Source organism: Dipodomys ordii, unplaced genomic scaffold (assembly GCF_000151885.1).
Source record: "Dipodomys ordii isolate 6190 unplaced genomic scaffold, Dord_2.0 Scaffold67, whole genome shotgun sequence".
Taxonomy (NCBI): Eukaryota; Metazoa; Chordata; class Mammalia; order Rodentia; family Heteromyidae; genus Dipodomys; species Dipodomys ordii.
Window position 1 is genome coordinate 5,621,551 of NW_012267283.1, and position 19,063 is coordinate 5,640,613.

General features: G+C 41.9%; 1 protein-coding gene across 1 annotated transcript; it reads right to left on the minus strand.

The window, feature by feature from the left end:
• Positions 1-5,807: 5,807 nt before the first annotated feature.
• Positions 5,808-6,139, minus strand: Tal2 (T-cell acute lymphocytic leukemia 2). Its single transcript, XM_013023279.1, has one exon. It carries the CDS (start codon positions 6,135-6,137, stop codon positions 5,811-5,813), a length of 327 nt encoding a protein of 108 aa, XP_012878733.1. The 5' UTR covers positions 6,138-6,139; the 3' UTR covers positions 5,808-5,810.
• Positions 6,140-19,063: the final 12,924 nt, after the last annotated feature.

The window sequence follows — 19,063 nt, forward strand, 5'->3', positions numbered from 1 at the left end:
AAAAGAAAAATGCTACTGTAATGAATTCCAGTATCACTTCTCAATTATTTTTCCTTGGAGAGTAACTTTAGAATCACACCAATTTACATTTGTCATCATTGTACACCTTTAAGGTTTTGTTCAAAAATCTCGTTTACCAAGTATAAACGTGACTGTCTTCTGAAAGCATTTTTATACTCAAGTATAATACATTTTCCCAGGGCACAAATACAGAAAGCACAGAGGGCTCAAAAAAGAAAGAAAGAAAAGAACTGGTTTTTAAAAGACTCTGGTCCCAATTTGGCAAACACTGATTGTTTTGTCCTCAGCTACTCTCTTCCTCCCCTTTGTAAAATGCACTCATCTAGGGACAGAACACTTTGGGTTATACTCTCATACAATGCTTAAAATCTCAATATGGATCAAGGCCAGACTGGGCAGAAAAGCTAGACTTCATCTCCAAAATCACCACCAAAAAGTAGGGCTGAGGTGTGGCTCAAATGGTAGATCGTCAGCCTAGCAAGCCCAAGGCCATAAATTCAAATCCTAATTCTGCCACATATAAGGAAAGAAAGAAAGAAAAAGGAAAAGGACAAGGAAAGAAGAAGCTGGACATGGATCCAGGCTTGTCCAGAATGTCACCAATCCTCAGTCCATCAAAGAGAAAGGGGCATCTCTGGGGTTTGTCTCATTGCAGTTTAGTGTCCATTAAGGACACTTCCTCAAGATTAAGGACACTCTACACCACTTGAGCCAGAACCTCAGCATTTTAGGCTTTAGTTATCTTTCAGATAGGGTGTCACCTTTTGCCCAGGGACCAGCCTCAAACTGTGATCCTCCTCACCTATGGACTCCTGTATTACAGGGATTGCAGGTACATATCTGTATGTTTGGCTTATTTGTTGAAATGGGAGTCTCACCAGGCTGATCTCAAACTATGATCCCTTCTGATCCCCATCTCCCAAGTAGTTGGGGTTATAGGCATGAGCCACCATACTTGGCGTTCTGATTCTTACTTCCTGTTAGGTTCCTGAGAGGAATGAGATCCCACTGACTATATCCTACAGCATTTGTAAATTTATCAATAAAAGACAATTCATTAGTTTCCTTCTTTAGTCTATCAGGGATATGTTGAGCTTGAAAAATTAAATTCTTGGGCTGGGAAGGTGGCTCAGTGGTAGAGTGCTTGCCTTCTTGCATGCATGAGGCCCTGGGTTCTACTCTTCATATGCAGAAGCACTACATATGCAGAAAAAGCCATTAGTGGTGCTATGGCTCAAGTGGTAGAGCACTAGCCTTGCGCTAAAGAGCTGAGGGACAGCATCCAGGCCCAGAGTTCAGGCCCCACGACCGACAAAAAGTAAATAAGTAAATAAAAATATTGAATTCTTAAAATCGGTGTTATAAACTTTACACAAAAAACTAGTGTTGTTCAGAATTTGTAATATATTTGCAATAAAAAGGAAACAAAATGCTAAGTCTTCTTGCTTTTTAATAACAGGCACAGTAGACATACACACAGAACTTGCCCACCCCCTCTGCCTCCTCTAATCCTTTAGGGACATTGATTATTTGGCATTCCTTTCCTTCTCCTAACACCTGCTTTAAATCCCTCACTTTGCATTGCCATTGGACTTTCAGACCCCCTCCCTATCTTTGACCTTTTAATCTAAGGATGTGACTTTTGACTGACCTTTGGCCTGCAGGTCAGCAGTTAAGCTGTCCATTCTCTCAAGTCCCTTTCATCTTCTGCCTTTGACAAGGCCAGTTGTGCATAACTTGTACTATTTTGGCCATCCCAGCCATTCTTAGATGCTGGATTTCATAAGGCAGGCCCTATAATGGGTATTCTTGAATAAGAATTATGGGAAACAAGCTTTTAAGAACATCAGGGCTTTGGTTTCTCAGGAAAATTCAGCCTATTCAGGATGACTAGCCATTTTTTAGAGGAAGCCAAAAGAGTACTATTAACAAAGAATCTTGTATATTTTGAAGCAGGAGCGATTTGCATGGCTGTGGTGGGAATTACATTAGAAACTATCCCTGTCCCAAAGTGGTAGAAGAAATAGGGTCATAAGACCAATACGGGAATCTAAGCAAGAGAAGAATAGATTGAAGAGTAGACATCTAGGGTCGTGTGTGTGTGCGTGTGTGTGTGTGTGTGTGCGTGTGTGTGTGTGTGTGTGTTTCAGATCACCTATGAAGTATCTGAATGATTTAGGGCAGGTAGAAGGGTAAGTTAAAGAAGTGAGAATGGAAATATTACCCAAGCATTTGGACATAACAGTAAAGTCAGAAGTAGGGAAAGGGGTACATTTGGGGATAAGCAGGCCAAGTAATTTTCTTGGCATGGGACAATACAGGTAGGACTTATGAAAGGTAAAGAGAAAGGTATGCTGGATCCTGGCTGCAGATAACCTACGTTGTTGCAGTATGGTACTTGTCTCAGTCTGGTGGAATTGATTTGACCACAACTGTGATTTTAGAAGGACAATTAGGAAGCTGTGTGCCAGTGGGAATGAGAAAGAGAAAAAGCTAAGAGCCCTGGAAAACAGGGAATGGGAGATTAGTAACTACAGATTAGTAACTACACAATTAGAGGAGGTAGATATGTCCAGTAAATTTATAAAATTATTCAGCTCATGTCGGTAGCTACCAGTAGGCCACTCAGTAGGCTGAGATCTGATGATCAGGGTTCAAAGCCAGCCAGGGCAGGAAAGTCTGAGACTCTTATCCAATAAACCACCAGAAAAACGGAAGTGGTACTGTGGTTCAAAGTGGTAGAGTGCTAACCTTGAGCAAAAAAGCTCAGGGACAGCACGTAGGCCCTAAGTTCAAGCCCCACAACCAATAAACAAAAAACGAAAGAAAGAAAGAAAAGAAAGGAAGAAAGAAAGAAAGGAAGGAAGGAAGGAAGGAAGGAAAGAAGAAATAAAAAAGAAACAACCATCTCTTTTCTTAAATATTTATTGGTAATAAATTAATGTTAAATATTCAATAATAATCCGTGGTTAAAAACTTACAAAACACATGGACAAATAAAAATCTTTGGCTGATCAATCTACTCATGCTCTACACAGCACAATAAATTCCATTTCAATAAAAAGCCATATGAAGAATACTGAAAGTTTTTGGAAAAGTGAGAGCAAAATTATAAGACACTTGTTCATTTTCAATTCCAAAATATTTGGCAGCTGATCAGAGCTGTGGAAAGACTGGATCTAGGGTGAGGAGACCTAGCCTCTGTGACCTGGGCTTCCACTTCAAAACCCTCTAGATCTGTTCTCTCCTTTGTAACAATGAGAAGAGTTGATCTAACCAAGCAAATTGTCAATATACATCAATGGTTAAGCTTATTCCTGCTTTCTGATCATGTCCACTATTGTCCATAACAGATCACTCACTTCTGTTCAAGTACCAGGCTAGACAGTTAGTGTAAACTTTTCTGCTGGATTCAAATGACCCATAAACAGATGTGCCACCGAGTGAATTATAATGCATTTGAACTGTAAATTCTTACTAATGTAACCACTGAGCCTTAAATACAGATACCAAAGAAGGTGTTAGAGTAGTTTTTGAATTAGCTTCCAGTCTTAGACATACATTGTCAAGGTTTTAGTTCACCTGTGATGACAATTTTTTTTTGTTGGTCATGGTGCCTGAACTCTGGGCCTGGGCACTGTCCCTCAGCTCTTCAGCTCAAGGCTAATGCTCTACCAGTTGAGCCACAGAGCCACTTCTGACTTTTTCTGCTTATGTGGTACTGAGGAGTCAAACCCAGGGCCTCATGCATGCAAGGCAAGCACTCTACCACTGAGTCACCTTCCCAGCTCCACAATTTTTTTTTTTGACAGTCACTTTCATTTACTACGTGATACACAAAAGTCCAAGATGACAAAATAAATATCTTAAGAGGTAAATAACTTAGAGTAACATTGTAAGGGTGTATTCATTTATAACAGGTTTTACTGCTGGATTTCTTTAAACAATTGTCCCTTTAATGTAGGGTGATGATAGCTCAGTCACCTTGTGGCTTTTGAGGGTCTGTTACATGTGTGTGGGAAGATGTTCTTTGGGCGCAGAGACCAGCAGTGGGGGCATGAACTCATTCTGGTTGAGTAGCAGAATGCTATGTTCAGGCACACAGATGTTCTGGGCTTTTCTCAGCAACATGTTCAACTGCAGCTACTATAAAAATACTGTCAAGGGTGATTTAATGCTGGATGAGAGGGTAATGTTACCCAACTGACCACTGTGATCAAAACTTTGAAATAAACTATCACCTAGTAATTCGGAGGATGGCTGATGAGAAAAGAAGCTGGGAGAAAGAAAGGCACATTTTGGGGAAGAATAAATCCCTTTGTCTCTGCCTATGTTTTCCTGAACTTTACTGGTTCCGTGGAGAAGCTTATTGAATGCAGGTTAAATAAAGAACCTAGAAGGAAAGCTTGCTGGCTCAAATAAACTTGTGTCACAAATGCAAAGGCTGGACAGACCTCCATGACACGAAAACCTGGCTATGGGATTGGGGGGGGGGGTGTGAAATTGTGAAAGACTTGACCGGCTTTCTTCTCACCACAAAAATAAGGGGCCTCATTTCAACCTCTCATAAATAAAATTCTTCTAGAGTGGCAGGAGATTTAAATTCCTCGGTATATGCACTAGAAATTCCTAACCATACAGCTCCGAAGATTTTAAAACCCATGTAATAGTCCAGAACTTTGGAGAAATAAAATGGCCCGGAGACATAAAATGACCTTATTGTATTCTGGATGATTTGTATCTGAGTCCAAGTATCATCATGATGGAATGTGGTGATGTACTATGTAAATGCCACTGCATTGACTTGTTGGGTATTCCTCTGCTCCCAGCTTAAGATTGAGTTAATGTTCTATGTCAGGGAAGGGAAAGAACAAATGTATTAGCTCATTAGAGTCTGGTATTACATTTCTATTGTTTACTCTTAAGTGTTTTGTTTAAGCTAAGCTCTTTGCTAAATGTGTTGTTAAATGCTAATGTTTGGGTTTTCATAATTGTAATTGAATTTTACAGGTCTTAAGACGGCAGGTTCTCAGGCTGAGCTAAATGCTTTAATTCCTAACATGTGTGAAACTAAAAGGTTTGCTAACTTATTTTAATTGACTTTCTTTTCTTAAGAAATCCATGAACTCTCATCCATAAATTACCGAGTCTCTATCTTTCACAGGTGTAATGCATTTGGCTTTGGAGATATTATAAATGGTTCAACACAAGTAACACCTCATACTTCTGTAGAGTTTCAAGGATACAGAGCTCTTCCTCACACATGTAATTCTTACTCCTTCAGAGGGACTTTCTTCCTCAGATTTTCCCACAGGTCTCCTGGGTTGATTCTGCAGAGGTTATCTTTTTACCCATCAATCACTTTTCATTCCTCCTTTTCATTCATCATCAATAATGTTTACTTGCTTTTGATAAAATATGTCTTTTAAATTTCTTCTGACAAAAACATTCTGGTTATTCATCTGTGATTTGGTATACAAAAACCCCCTCTCCTGTTACTGAAAACTTTTTGAGTAAAATAATGGTTTTCACACTTTCAGGTTTTTATTCAAACTAGTTTTGCAGAACTTGGATTCATAAACCCATCAGAAGCAGGAAGTTCTGCCTGAAATCTTGGGGAGTGTAGGCTCCAGGACAACAACTCTCCAAGCCTCTTTGCAGCTCCCTAAAGTGTCCTTACATCCTGCCTCCCAAGATATTCATCGGGCTAATGCTGAGACATGAACCTCTGTCCACAGCAGGTGACTTCTAAACCCAAACTGCGCTAGAGGATGACAGCTAAAGCCACACTACGGAACATAGTGACTTGGGCCAGGTGAAGAAACACGGTAGCCATCGAGTAGGGTCCTGTCCTCCAGGCCTGACAGGTGGGGAGCCTGGGGGAAGATCCCCAGGATATCCTCCTGCTCAGCCATTGTTGTTTGCTGGAGGCTTTGCTCCCCTAACACCTTGACCAAGAAGTTGATATACCTCATGGCTAGGCGAAGGGTTTCGTTTTTGCTCAGTTTTTTGTCTGGAGGATGAGTGGGGATGAGCTTCCTTAGCTTGGCAAAGGCGCTGTTCACATTCTGCTGTCTCCACCGCTCCCTGGTATTTGTGAAGATCTTCCTGGTCATGTCCAAGCTGCCGAGAAATACAAAGGGGACAAGCAGAAAAGCTCAGATAAGATGATGTTAAACAAAATGAACCCCAAGATAGGGATACAAGTGGTTTTTTTTCTTTCTTGCTATTGTTTCTAACATATTTATAAGGTACCATGTGATTTTTTTGGTTGCTTTGTATGTCCCTCCCCCACGGTATAACCCCTGTTTTCACTGTATTTGATGTTGGTATAATTTGGGGAGGGGAAGGGAAAAAACAAGATGTTTAAATAGGGATACAGGTGGACCCATTGTAACAATGAGATGTACAAGACGCTATGTCAAAAAACAAACTTTACAATTTAGGCAGGGGTGGGGATGAGGGGGGTGAAGCTGAGGAGATGGGAGGGAAGGGATGGTAGGGGAAAAACAGAGGAGGCAACAATGCTGGATAAGAAATGTACTCACTACCTTGCTCATGTAACTGTAACCCCTTTGTACAGTATTTTCACAATAAAAAACAAAACAAAAAAAAGAAAGACAAAGGGTCCTGCAGGCCAGCCCCTCATAAGAAAGATGCCTGGTTGCTATCATGTTCGCCAAGAACCTGCCATATGTCAGATGTTCTCAATGCAGATTTAGGAGCTCTAGTCCCTCTTTTTTGTTTGTTTGTTTGTTTTTAGACTCTTTCCTTTTTTTCTTTTCTTTTTTTTTTTTTGACCGGTTGTGGGGCCAGAACTCTGGGCCTAGACACTGTCCCTCAGCTCTTCATCTCAAGGCTAGCGCTCTACCTCCTGAGCCACAGCACCAGTTCTGGCTTTTTTCTGCTTATGTGATGCTGAGGAATTGAACTCATGCATGAAAGGCAAGCACTCTACCTCTGAGCCACCTTCCCAGCCCCGACTCTTTCCTTTTCAGAAAAAAATGTGGCCAATGAAAGGGAAGGGTAAGAACAAAGACCTCAGCCATCTTCCACCAGGCTGATCTGAAGCTCTCATTTGTAAGGCTGCCATACCCTAGTACCTATATTACGTCCTTCAACACAACTCCTCTTGACTGATTAGGATTGAATGGATGTGGAAATAAAATATATATTTACATATTGTTTATCCATCCAACTGTATAGACATCGGAGTTGTGTTACATGTTTTTTAAAGAAGAAAAAAGTTATGATCTCAAGTTTGAACTCCTAATACACAAGACTTACCTTGATCACTAGGCTCTACTCTGTAAAGCTAAACTTGTCTACATGGACCACATCTGGAAGAGGATGAACAGGCTAAGGAATGGTCTTTTAAACAGCCTGATGTATACGGAACAGAAGTAGGCTATTGTGTCTGACAAAGACAAAGATAAAGGGTAATGATGAGGGGTAGATTTTAGTATGGATGCTGTAGGAGACACCTGGACATCCTGGAGGTTGCATGGGATAGCCTTTCTAATACTAGAACAGCTGTTTATCATCGCATATCACTGTCTTATTTGGTCATCTTTCTTAGAGATGTGGACCCCCCCCATCCCCATGTGGCTTGGATTAATGTGTATTAATGGAAACCTTTAGCATGCCTTGGCAAATAAGCTGAAGTCTAGCCTTGGGCAGTTTGTTGTTCTTGGTTCACTAGATGAGATTGTTGTTTGCTCGAGTCTCAGCTCCTCTGAGCACTGGGCCCCTCCAAGATCCTCTGAAGAATAATATATACTGCTAACTACTCTTTTCCCCATGCCATTTTCTTTTCCTTGAATTTTCTACATGTTCTTTAAAGAACAGACTGCTCCTCCTTTTCTATCAAGTTCTGCTTCTCTGTGAGTCTGCACAGCTCTCTGGAAATGCTGGACAAGGCACTGAGGTACAACTCCTGTCACAAAAGGAAACAGCCCAGGGCTCGGAAGGTGGCTCAGTGGTAGAGCACTTGCCTTGCATGCATGAGGCCCCAGGTTCGATTCCCCAGCACCACATAAGCAAAAAGAAAAAAAAAGCCAGATGTGGCGCTGTGGCTCAAGTGGTAGAGCACTAGCCTTGAGCTGAAGAGCTGAGGGACAGCGCCCAGGCCCAGAGTTCAGGCCTCACGACCGGACCCAAAAAAAAACAAAAAATAAAAGCAAACAGCCCAAACCCTACAGTGTACAGCAGGTGTTGCCAGTGGTTTGGGATATAGCTATTCAATAAGTTAATAAAATAGTTGACACTTTATTATATAGTAAGCTTTGCATCACATGATTTTTGCCCAACTGTAGGATAATATAAGTATTCTGAGCACCTTTAGGGCAGGATCGGCTAAGTTATGGTGTCTGGCAGGTTAGGCATAAAATGCATTTTCAGTTTGTGACATTATCTGTTTATAGTAGGTTTACTGGGACATAATCTCATTGTAAGACTGGGGGACAGCTGTATCATGCTGGCTGCTGAAGCTGCCACAAACTGGCTACATGTGCTGACATGGGAGAGGGAAGCAGAGTCTGTAGGCCTAACCAGGCTGACTCCTTCCAGACCTGGGACCGGGGGGAGGGGCAGACCAGGCAATCCCAAAATCATCTTTCTACTTGGAAATGCCCAATATCCTACCCATTATTTTTTTGTCTATCCTAAGAGTTGTGGATATTCTGGTCTTTGATTATATATATATATATATATATATATATATATATATATATATATATATATATATATATATATATGAGTTGTTAGAATTGTATCGTAACTACACTAGCCAAAGTAGGAATGTTTGAACCTGAACCTGAATCAAGAGGATTTGATGATAGAAAACGATCCAGTTTTGTTCACACCAGAGCAGGCTGAGAAAAGTTACTTTCAAGGTTCTCTTGTTAAAAGAGGGTTTAGCTCATTCACTAAGTCAACTATGGTCCCGTGGGGGGTCTTTTTCAAGCTGGGAGGAAAAAAGATTAGGCAGGATAAACTGACTGTGGTGTTCTCTTCTAAGAGGGCTTGAGCCTATTGTACTCCGAGCAGAAGGAGGACTGCCTTCTCAAATGTAGCCTGCCATGCTAGGGGTGCTTAGTAATTACTTGTTGATTTATCTTCAAGTGTATTACTCTCCTTCTCCATGGGGGGAAATAGAAATCAGTGATTTAACAAGCTGGAAAAGCTCAAAGTAGAGGTCACTGGAAAATTATTGAAGTACTTCTTAAATCAAAGGAAATTGCGTTTAATGTTTCTCCAGTTGCAAGGACTGATTGCTGCAAAAATCTTGATTTTCAGAGTAATGTAAGAGCTTAAAAAAAAAGCCACCCAGATGACGCAGGATCAGAGCACATGTGGTAGATGTGGAAACAAGAGGGAAGCATTTGGGTCACCCAGGGAGTTGGTGGCAGGGCCTGAATCCCAATTCTGGGTATTTATGTATGTATTTCACTACTTAGGGCTTCCACTAGGAAAGGTTCATAACCCTTTTTTTTGTTGCTGTTGTTCTATGAATCCTTTTGGCAGTCTGAGGAAGCCTAACAATCCTCTCAGAATAATGGTTTTAAATGTATCAAGTACAGTCTTTGTTCCCTCCTCAGCATAATGATTTCAAATGCATAACTTAAACCACATGGACTCATAAAGTAACCTATCATACTTGTAGTTATTGAAATATGATATTAAAAATGCAACATCGCAATGCATGCGGATTGTTTTAACCCATTAAATAATTAGCCTGATTACCACAATTTGCAGGAAGTGATACTTAAATGATTTTTCAAACCATCTGTGACATGAAGTGAGATGCAAGTATCCTTGACTTCAGTTGGTGATGAATTCGCCACTACAGTATTATCTCCATATAATGCTGGACAGCATTTTAAATTCCAATATTTTAATAATTAAGTATATATCTGGTTATTTTCTATGTCTCTGTATTTAAGTTATGCATTTAAAAATCATTATTCTGAGGAAACCAAGGCTCTTTATTTAAAACCTTGATACTATACTATACTGTGCATGATACTACTATACATTAGTACCTACATTTGTAAACACAAGACATGCTCCATTTAGATGAAAGGCTAATAAAATTAGAAAAATTTCCCTATCCAAATTCACAAAACATCTATCTACAAAATCTCTGGGTGGCTAGGAGTTGCACATCCTGCTTAAGAATAACTGGAGCCAGCCACCATGGCTCACACCTGTAATCTTAGCAACTCAGGAGGCTGAAATCTGAGGATCTCAGTTCAAAGCCAGCATGGGCAAGAAAGTCCATGAGATTTTTATGTTCAATTAATCATCCAAAAGCTGGAGCTGTGGCCCAGGTGGTAGAGCACCAATTTTAACAAAAAAGCTACAGGAAGTCCCCAGACCCTGACTTCAAACACACATGCGTGCGCGCGCACACACACACACACACACACACACACAATGCATGAGCTATAGTACTACCATAGTAAATAGAAATGTGCACACCCTTTTCTGTGTGTATATGTATATATATATATGTATGTATATGCACAAAAAACTACTGTGTCACTATTAATATTGAAAATCTGAAGTGAGAACATAATTCACACTATACCCATGGGTTTATTATTTTCTTTTACCATTTAAGCTGCTATTATTGTCCATTCAAAGGCACTGTAAACAGGCAGCAATAGATACGCCTTCATGGAGTCTATGATCTATCAGAATGAGATCACATCACTCTCTAAAGCAAGTATAGTTTGATAAAAAAAAAAATCCCACAAGGAGAAAAATCACAAAAAACTCACTCCCACATGGAGAAACTAGTTGTGAAAACTTCAGAGTGATGATTTTTGTTTTAAATTGCTCTGGTTAGGCTGTGAATAGAGTTCTGGAGTATTAATGCCAAGCTTAGAATATTTTTCTGCCTATGTGCATATGATCATATATATATATATATATATATATATATATACATGTAAGGCACTTTCTAAAACAAAACAGCAAACTTCAGAAATTCTTGGTAAGTGGCCATCCTGACACAGACCTGTAATCAAGCAGCCTGGGCACAGGGCTCTCATTCCTGCGGTTCATCCCAGCCTTTACATTCACACAGCTTTTTTCACAAGGCTTTCCATTTCTCTTCCTGCACTGGGTTTTGTGTATTTGTCTCTTCTTTCATATTTCTCCAGAAGGTAACTAAAATCACTCCCCAGGAAAATAGAAAGGAAGGAGGAATTGTTCAGCACTACCTTTTGAGAGTATTATGGAAATAGCACAAACTCATTTAAGAAATAAAACCATGCAGTAAATAAGAGCATAAAGTGAAGACATGAAAGGTTCCACACCTGTCTATCTCCCTGACCACTCTCACTCGCCAGCCACAGCCAGACTGGTATGTACACTCCATGGACACACACACACACACATCACTATGCATACTATTTGCAAGCTACTTTTCTTTCGTAGGCAATGCCACATGACGTACTAAACCCACACACATACTGAATACTGCTGGGGGAAGCCAGCCAGTGGGCATGCTTCACCTGCTACCGTGTCCTGAGCCTGGTGTGAATCATTTATTCTAAGGTGTGGACAACACCTGCACGTCCATCTCCTTCCACCTGCTGGCTGCCCCTCGCCCACTTTACTTCCTGGCTTTTCCTCTTTTCTTTGATATAACTTTTGCTTACCCCTAGCAAAGAAGTGCCTTGCCTACAGAATAAGTCTTTCAGACGTCCAGGAAAGCACCTGGAGGTTGAAGTGTGGCATCTGCAGTGTGTGGGGGTGGTTCACTGGGGTGTGGCAGGGTACCCCTGTGTCTCACACTAACACATTAAGCAGAAGTGGCTAAGCCAGCACACCACAGGGAGCTGGGGTGGCCCCAGTCCCCTCTCAGTGCCTCTGCCCAGTGAAAAGTCCCAGGTCTTCCCAGAGTCGCGTTATATACCCTCTAGGACAAAAGTGGCTCAGAGTCAGGCGGTACTAAGAGACCCGAAGGGCCATGAGCAGAATCGGGGGGGAGTGCGGGGGGAAGGCACCCATCCACATCCCCACCACCCCAGAGTCCACACACCTTCTCCTTGGTAAGAGCCAGGAACTCTCGCTGTAGCCTGCGGTGCTGTCTCGGTCGCAGTGGCCGGCCTTGTGCGCCCCCGCCTGGACTGCACGCCCCAGCCACTGCCTTTATAGGACAACGCCTTTTGTTTGGGCCTGGGGCTCCTTCCCTGGGGGATTCCCGCTAGTCCCTCCCCACTTCCCACGCCCTAGTTTCCCAGGACCAGCCCTCCCAGGAAGCCTGGAAAGGAAACTAGGGAGGAAGGAAGGCATCACTGTGTTTTAAGGCTTGGGACGAGAATACAGTGTCTCATACCAAGCTCCTTCCCTACTGTCGTTAAACTCCTATTTCTTAATTCATCCCAGGTGTATTCAAGCACTAGAGTGTGTAGCAGAAGAACCTCTAGCTGCAGAGTCATGGGTGGAAAGGCAAACCTCAAAGCCCACCATCAAAGGTGGACTAAGGGTGGACTCAATCTGTTGGGTTTTTTTGTTTCTAGCGCAAGTCCTGGGACTTGAACTCAGGGCCTGGGTGCTGTCCCTGAGTTTTTGTGTTTAAGGCCAGAGCTCTAGCACTTGAGTCACAGCTCTACTGCTGTATTTTTTGGTGTTTAATTGGAGATAAGAGTCTTACCATGGACATTCCTGCCCCGGCTGGCTTCACACCGTGATCCTCAGATCTCAGCCTCCTAAGTAGCTAGGATTACAGGCAGAAGTCACCAGTGCCAAGCATAATCTCCGTGGGTTTTTGGTTTTGGGTTTTTTTGTTTGTTTTTAACTAAGTAACCCAAGAGATTGAAGTGCACAGCAAAATTTAATGATCACTGCAGAAGAGGGATGTCATTTTCACCTTTTCTAACAAGGCTTGGGTATTGCAGGGAATTCAGGGGCCACCTAATTATCTGATTCTGCACTTCCATTCTGCCGTCTGCTTTCCTGCATCACCCAGAGGATACAACTAGAGGACCTTCTACTGAGCAAGACAAGTCCAGATTAAAAAACAATCTAGTGCTTTCACTAATAGTGGAGGCTAGACCTAAATGACCCGTATTCATGGACATGTATATAAGTATAAATATCCACACATGTACTTACTTAGATGGTTAAACCTAGAGCATGAGTGGAGCTAAGAGACTACCACTGAGGAGGAGAGGAGAGAATGGAGAAAGAGAGGGTGAATAACCATGTAACATTCTGTTGCAGGTGGAGACTACTGAGGAAGGCGTGTGCCTGGAGGGGAAGATAAAGAAAATTGTAGACGGGGCTGGAAAGGTGGCTCAGTGGTAGAGCGCTTGCCTTGCATGCCTGAGGCCCTGGGTTCGATTCCTCAGCACCACATAAGCAAAAAGAAAAAAAGCCAGAAGTGGCGCTGTGGCTCAAATGGTAGGGCGCTAGCCTTGAGCTGAAGAGCTGAGGGACAGCGCCCAGGCCCAGAGTTCAGGCCCCACAACTGGACCCTCCCCCCCCAAAAAAAATAAAATTGTAGTCAACATAAGACTATTTCCAATTATGAAACCAGAACAAGGGAAGGATGTAGGGAATGTGGTACAGGGGTGAAATCGAGTAAAGTACAGTACAAATATGTGGAGATATAACAATGCCCCTCCCCACCACCATTAACTGACATACCCACATAGTCAATTAAAAACAAAACAACTGAACCGGGTGTCGGTGGCTCATGCCAGTAATCCTAGCTACTCAGGAGGCTGAGATCTGAGGATTGTGGTTCAAAGCTAGCCTGGGCAGGAGAGTTAGAGAGACTCTTATCTCCAAAAAACTACTCAGAAAACTGAAAGTGGTGCTGTAGCTCAAGTAGTAGAGTGCTCACCTTAAGCTGAAGAGCTGAGGGATAACACCCAGGCCCAGAGTTCAAGTCCTACAACCGACAAAAAAAACAAACAAGCAAAACAAAAAAACTGTATTGCTTGAATTGCTAACATCTGGGATAGGGTTGTGAAGAGGAAGAGGAAACAAAAAGCAATGTACCTGTCTTCCAAAAAGCTCACAGCCTTTGGAAGGAAGAGAACACAAGTTGACTAAACATTAGACAGTCCTGGGCACTAGAAAGCATGGAATTGCAGTTAGAAGAGAAAGATAGAAGAGCCTGGCTGGAGGACCAGGGATGACTCTGGAAGGGATGGCATTTAAGGAAGACCAGAAACAAGGCTGTCTCTGACATTTTTGGGATCAAAGGCAGGAATGTAAATGGAAATGGAGGCTCATAATCCATCCTTACTCACCCCGTCCCATCCATCTTTTTTTCCCTTTCTATGAAGGGCTTTCTGTGCCCTGAAAACATTCTTGGGGCCATTTGGACCAAAATTCAGGGGTCTCAGACACTCAGACTTGTGATGTGAAGGTAGGACATGGGCAGGGGGTAGGCAGTGGGGGAGGCCAGAGCAGGGTCATCTAAAGCACAGTACCCAGGGCCAGTGCCTGGGTGCTTGATGAAAAGGCTTGGAAAGTTTGATAGGAATTACAAACATGACACATAAGAACAAGAAGACAGCTGTGTGCACTGAACATGAGTGTAATACATTTAGACTCATTGTGGTGGCAATATAGAAAAATGCATTAAATGGTGGGTTGGACAGAGCTAGCCAATTTGTGCATAGAATCAAAACCTAGTATTTGCAGTAAACAGCCCCGATGTGTTCTTCTTTCGACCTCTCTGTTCTTTGTGTAAAAAAAAAAAAGGGCATCACTGCCTCATGGTGCTTTTGTTTTCCAACCCTGCCCTATAATATTGAAATTCTGAGAGTACATGTTCGATTTCAAACCAAGAATATATATAAACTGTGAAGTGATAGGCTTTCTCCATAGAATCTTTTAAAGTTGGGAAAAGAACAGTGGGAACTATATAGCAAGAACAGAAATGTGCTGTGCTAAAAGAAACAGCTAAAATCAGATCTGTGCAAGTGGACAACAGTTCAGAGAAAGGACAAGGATTACACAGAAAGTGGCACAGTTGTCCACACTTGGATCCTCACAGTGGATCCAAGATTTACTTTTTTCCCTCAAATCCTTCTTTATAAAACAGTTTTGATGCATCATTCCACTAGCAGTGACCCTTTCAAGTGATCAACTAGCTCCTATCCCAGCCTCTCAGTATGGAGCTTTCTGGGGCTAGGTCCAGCCGGGGAAGAGGTTGAAGTATGAATTTACATAATCCGATTAATGGGGATTAGGTTTGGGCAGCTAAATGCTTCTATGTGCTTGAGCTAAAACCCTTACTATTCATGACTCTCACTGCCCCCTAGAGAAACTGCACCTGCAGAGCTCGTGGGGAGGGAACAGGAGGCTGGGGAGGGAAGGGCAGGTCACTCACTAGGGGAGCCTGGGTGCTGTCAGGCCCTGGGTCTGGCTGCTTTAATTGATCGGTCTGGATTAGCCTGTGAATACTAGCCCTTGGAGGGGGTTGTCTGCCTCAGGAAAGACCAAACCTGGGAATTTCAGGAGAGCTTTCGGCCAACCAGGTGGGTTGGGTGTGGGTCAAGGTCATTTATCTGGAGGTTATGTAAGCATCAGCCTTATCCAGTCTTAAAAGTCCTTTTGTCACCCTTCCTATCTTAATCCTTAATCCTCAATCCTCAAGTCTGTGTATTGAGGCCCCAATGCATCCATACATCTCTCCATTTCTCCAGGCATTTATACAGCCCTTCTTCCTCCCATTCTGCATATACCCATCAATATAGTCATCATATGAATTAGTTGGTTTCTAATAGTACTTCCTCCTGGGTATTTTTTATATATGCTCCATCTCTTCTTAAGTCAATTTTTTCATTGAGATAAATTTTGACATTTTAGATGAATAGAATGCTGGTTTCATTTTGAGACAGGAGTCTCATCGTGCAGCCCACGCTGCCCTTGAACTCTCAACTATTGTCATCAGCAACTACTCGAGTGAATAACAGATGTGTGCCAGGATAGCCACTTACCAAGAATTTCTCAAGTTTGGTGTTTTGTTTTGTTTTAGATAATGCTTTTTAAAAATTTTAAAAATATTTGCTATTAATTCTAGTCTTATTGCAATGTGATGAGAGATGTACATGGTATTCTTTCTGCTTTGGGATTTTCATTGAGATGCTCTCTCGGATAAAACCATACAACCAACTTTTCTAAAATACTTCATAGGTACTAGGAATATTTCGTGTTTGAAAGGCAAAAAGGTTTTATGCATATCCGTTAATATCCATATTCTTGGGTGATTGGGGTTATTTATCTATTAGATAAATAACTGTGTGCAAGTGCTCTTCTATTGTGTACCTATTCATTCTCCCTCCCATTTTTTGATGCTCTATATTCCTTTTTGTCATAAAATCCCCTTGTTTTAAAATTTGTATTCTCCAAGTTAAAATGTGTCCATTCAATTGCTGTTAGTTTGCTGGGGTGTTTGTAACTCTTGGTCCTACAAAGCATTGCTTTTACTCTCTCCATTACACATAAAAACCTCTTGAGAAGACATTTGTTGAAGAAAGCGCTATTTATTGTCTCCAGGCTTCCTCCAGCCTGCCTGTTGGCCCTGGTCAGGTAGTGGAATTGTTTTGAACCTGTCTCATATAAAACAGTACAAATGAATACTTACTGATTATGGATTGAGTGATATAAAATATTAACTGCCAAATGGAAGGTGTGTCATGGGTTATTCTGAAGATTCAGTGAGTTAATATATAAAAAATGTATACAAAATGCTAAGAAATGGTTTGAGTAGACTATCAAATAGTTATTATTATTATTACAGAAAACCAGAAAATTCTACCCAAAAGTTAGATGGTGGCTCTAAGTAGATGCCTCCAGTTTCCTGCAAAGAGCATATTGAATTGTTATCTTTCATAAGTTGAGTCCAGTGTCCTGGCTCCTACCTATCCTTTTGAGTTCTTTGGGTCATATGCATTTCTTTCTTTCTAATATTTGGAACAAATAGAGCCAAGACCAGATGAGAAAGATGCCTAAAAGGAAAGTTACTTTTTAATATCAGACCTTTCTCCTACAAGTAACTCCACTCCCCAGTACTCAGGCCCAGACTCCCTTGATATCACTATCACAAATTCACATCCAGGCACACATATTTCATCTCTATGACATTTGCTGTTGAAGCTAAATAGGTATTTCTATCCAGATCAAATGTTGACCATCAAAACATAGAGCAGGGCACATAAACTGCCTCTAGTGAGTGTGTTTTCCTAACCATAGTTACCAACTAGAGGGACACACAATCCTGGGTGTGACCAGCTGCTGGCCTCTCAAGACTAAGCTGGCTTGGCCTTGACTCTGTTGGCCAAGAGCTGCGATTGCTTCTATTTTCAGGCAATAAATACAAGGACAGTAGGAAAGCAAGGCAGGATAGGGTACCAGAGAAAAGAAAGAGATGGGTGTAGCCACTTTCTCCTCTTTATTCTCAGGTCTTTGTTTAAAGGACATGACTCATCACTGAATCCTAGATGAGAAATTAGATGGCGCTGTGAGCGGCAGATAAGAGTGCAGCTTACTAGCATAAAGTAAGGCTCCCCATAAAGTCAATATGGCCAGGCTTTATCAGCTGTTCTCATTCCCCACAGTAGCCTCCTGGGAACCAGCCTTGAAAATAAAGGCCACAGATCTAGTGGCAAAGAATGGGGATGGGGCATAGGACTGGGGGCTGGAGGGGGGGCAGCGGTGAGGGTTGCTGTGCTTCCCCGGGATGCACTTCAGGCAGGTGGGAGGAAATCTGCCAGGATCAGGCTGCCTTAAGCTCTTGGCTTCCCAGACTGACAAATCCCAAACCAAGACCCCTCTCCAGGGGATGAAGGACACACTTCCTTATCCTTCAAATCCAGCAAATATTCCCAGGTAGAACCTTAGGAAAACTAGAGGGTATTACTTTAAATCCAGCCAGTAAAAAACCTACAGGGAAATCTTTGATTCCCACCACCGTTCTCACCTTTGCTTTTTATAACACTAGTTATTTCTGCACTACCTGAGAGTGCATACATCTTTCTAGCAAGCAGTGGCTTCACTTTTTTGCAAATTGTCAGAAATAAATAGGTTACCAGCTGGGCATTCAGACCCTTTCTGAGTTCCCAACTAGCTGAAGAAGGTTGATTTAACAAGATATAGCCTGTGCTTGCCTCCTATCCACTCAAATGCCCTATGGTCTCTGTAGATATTCTATGCTGGCCTAGAGTCCCATTAGCAGCAATACTTGCTTGGGCTCTCTGATTGAGGCAGGAGAATCTCTGGCTAGTAGAACAGTTAAAGTACAGTGAACTTGGCCTATATGATTTATTGTGGCCCAGAAAGCCAGAGACGTCCCCAGCCTTTTTGTGGAGTACAAGGAAAGATAGAGGAAATGAGGTTGGTAGTGAACACAAGCTCCCCTTCTGGTACAATAGAGCAACCAGAGGTGATCAGACCATTAAGAAATGACTAAATTACAGTAGAGAACTTAAAACCTCTACTGGGCTCATTTCCTTGTCTTCTCTATTCAGTCTCCTCAGTTAAACCTCTGTGGCACTTTGATGTAGACAGTCCATCCTGTCATGTCTAATTGAAGCAGCAGGTATACAAACAGCTTATCTCTCCTCCATATCTCACATTGACTTCTATGTGGTACCCCGGACTAGCACAGACCATTGAGATGCCTGTCTTCTTCATTTTCTCACAGTCTAAAAATTGCTCTGCATCCTCTCGAGAGCCTAGAACTTCACTACTTGCTCTCTTGCTTTAATTCATCTAACTAAGATGCTTCCTTGGCTTTCAAAGCCTGTCTCAATTCCCTGAAACCCTCTGGACAAGACCTGGTCTTCAACTATTATACTTCCTCTTTGGGGCCTGCAGCATTGATTTTTTTTTCCTTTTTAAAGTAATATCTGTTAGTTGTGCTAGGGGGTTTCATGTTAACGAGTACATTTATAGAGTATGATGGTTTCTAGCTCCACCCATTTCCCTAACAATGACATAATTTCATCCTTTTTTTAATAGCTGAATAATATGCTGTTGTGTATATATACCACACTTTCTTGATATTTTC